Source organism: Acyrthosiphon pisum, chromosome A2 (genome assembly GCF_005508785.2).
Source record: "Acyrthosiphon pisum isolate AL4f chromosome A2, pea_aphid_22Mar2018_4r6ur, whole genome shotgun sequence".
NCBI classification, from domain to species: Eukaryota; Metazoa; Arthropoda; class Insecta; order Hemiptera; family Aphididae; genus Acyrthosiphon; species Acyrthosiphon pisum.
In genome coordinates this window covers 2,370,016-2,372,660 of record NC_042495.1, presented here as the reverse complement: position 1 = coordinate 2,372,660, position 2,645 = coordinate 2,370,016, and the positions used below count along the sequence as shown (strand labels likewise).

Here is a 2,645-nt window from a genome sequence, read left to right as displayed (position 1 = left end):
TTTAACGATTTTTTAGTCGGTAAATCTGTACAATTAATTATACACTGAACAAAACGAAAAAAAAGAAACAATATTTTTTTGTTCACATCAAAATATGTTTATTTTGATAAAAGGCCGAAAATAAGTGAACAATTTAATAATTTTGAATAGCTTAAATTAAAAAAAAAAAAATACGACGGACAGGATAGACACAATAAACAAGGGGGGAAGATGCGAGATGGCGATTGGTGCGGAAATGTAGTGTTGCTGGCCACTGGTCACCTCTGCACGTTCTCCAACCTGTCCCGCGGGTTGACGAGTGTCGCTGGCGCGTTTGCTCGGACGCTTGACGACCTTGCCCAGCCGGCGAGGCACGACCGAGGCGGCCACAGGGAGCGACCACGGTTGATGGCGACGGACGGCAGCTAGTGCGCGATGTTCTGCGCGTCGACGGTCGATGGCGTGACAACTCGGCCGACGGACGGCGAAGACCAAGACGCGGAGCGAGCGAAGTGAGATTTTATGCTGCGGAACCAGTGGGGACGAGGGAAGCGGCCAATGTGGGATTACCGCGAGGCGAAAAGGCGAGAGCCAGCGGATCGCATCAGAGCGATCCTCGACTATCGGTAATTTTCGCCCTGGCGTTGTCCCTTCGGCCGCCGTGCGTCGCCAGACCCTGAAACGGTTAGGAGCCCGGCGCCGCTGACGTCCCCGTGTTCCTAGCTCGCAAATCTCCGTACCACTCACCCCGTTCCGAAGTCTCCGCCACTGTCGTCGTACCGAGTCGCCGTCGTCATCGTCGGTGTACCGTCGGGGCGGAATCGTTGCCCGTGCCGGTACGTCTCCTAGCCGCCGTACCGTCGCCGTCTTCCGTTGCCGTCGCTCCACGTGACCGCATGATATAAAAACAATAGGTATGATCGTAACTTTTTGACGGTCAGATCCTTCGGTAAGCACGTGACGTAGCATAGTGTATAGAAATAATAATTTAATGACAATATGATAATACGGGTAAGCAAGTAACGTATTGCGCGAACTTGGACCAAATCTGGACTTTAGCGATCATACCATGTTATTTATATCATGCGTGACCGTAACTGCGGTCGGGCGCTCGCCGAGCCGCCAGAGGGTCTCGCGCGTCATCGACGACCGAGCGCGCTACGCCAGCGAACCAGTCGCGCTGCGGGTGCAGGTCGGAGAACGTGCGCGGGTGACTTACCGCCGCGCACCGTCCGTGCTCTTTCTCGCATCCTTCCCTCCATTCCGTCGCCGTCATCCTGTCCGTTGTCTTCGCCCAGGGGGGGCAAGCTTCGGACGTCTCATCATTGGCAGAAACAGCACAGCCCGCGGAAAAAGCGTTTAACGCTCATCCACCTCGTACGAGGCGGGTCACAGATTGCGGGTGCTTCCGCCGCCGGGTCTAACCAACCGACAAGCTCGCCAAAATGATTTAATACAGCCTCTCCCCTGACCGGCTCGATTTTTTCCTCCGACTCGACTTCTGGACATAAAACGGAATTCTCTTCTACTTTCGCTTCCGAAACTTTCGAATTTTTGTCCTCTCGTACCGTGAAGTCGTTGCCGAGCGGTGCTGCAAGAGGCAGCGCGTCGCCGCTCGGCACTCCATCACGGTGCGAGGAGACAGGCGTCTCGATGTTTTCGGCCGACTCTTCTCCATCTGCGCCTCCAAGAGTCGACTCCGACTCCGACTCCGGGGTCTGAACGTCGCCACATGCTGTAGTGGGGACCGTATCAATGGCAGATAAAAGAGGAGCGGCTAATCGCACGAGACGTTCGTCGGTTTCGTCGGCGTAGGTTCCTTCCATTTTGTTGACCATAATTTCTTCTAACATTTCCAGTAATATTATGTTTACCGCGGAGCGGTCGATGTTATTATAATTTGTTGCCATAATTTATTTTTTGAACGAAGATAGTATGTGCGTGTACGTCAGGATTCAATCGAGAATTGGTAATGAGCTAAATTCAAATCTTCCAACACAGAAACCGATCTCCGAGAAAATCTCCCAGACAACGACGTGTGTTACTAGCCATCTAGTATGTTTATCGTTCTCGTCGGCCCGCAGCATTAAAATTTCGAGCGCGTTAATAATAACAATTTTATTTTATTTGCAAACAATTCTCAACATATTTTCAATTATAAATACAGTAGCAAGTTTGCTAAATTCCTAAAGCAAAACTAGTACCTATAAGATTTACAAGCCCGGATTAAGAAATGTTGAGGCCCAGGGGCCAAAGTTTTAAATGAGGCCCTTGTACGAAAAAAAAAAATATTAATGTATATATAATGTGTTCCGGGGTGAAGTGACCAGCCGACGTCATATAAAAGTACCTACAACAAAAATGATAAAGAAATAGCCTTTAAAGATTGAGTCTAACTTTTTTATTTTTTAAGTTATGGGCAAACTTTTTTTATCAAAATCATGCATATCACGCATTTGTTTATGTATTTTCAAAAGTATTTAACATTTTTATGTATTTTTTTTATTTTAAAGCTATTTAATTGTATTTAAAACCCATTTAATATGAAGTTTATCCTAAAACGTTTTAAACAAGATGTTATCAACTGTTATCTAATTGATTTTTTGTGATTGTTATTTAAAATGTTATTGAATTATTTCTTTAGTAAAGGTACCCATACACAATTA

General features: G+C 47.0%; 1 protein-coding gene across 1 annotated transcript in view; it reads right to left on the bottom strand.

The window, feature by feature from the left end:
• Positions 1 to 1,246: 1,246 nt before the first annotated feature.
• The window catches only part of LOC115034214, an 8,529-nt gene continuing 7,130 nt past the window's right edge, over positions 1,247 to 2,645 (bottom strand). The window contains exon 2 of the mRNA XM_029490280.1: positions 1,247 to 2,183. Coding sequence (XP_029346140.1) covers positions 1,302 to 1,889 — 588 coding nt within the window. The 5' untranslated portion in view covers positions 1,890 to 2,183 and the 3' untranslated portion in view covers positions 1,247 to 1,301. The remainder of the gene's footprint in view (positions 2,184 to 2,645) is intronic.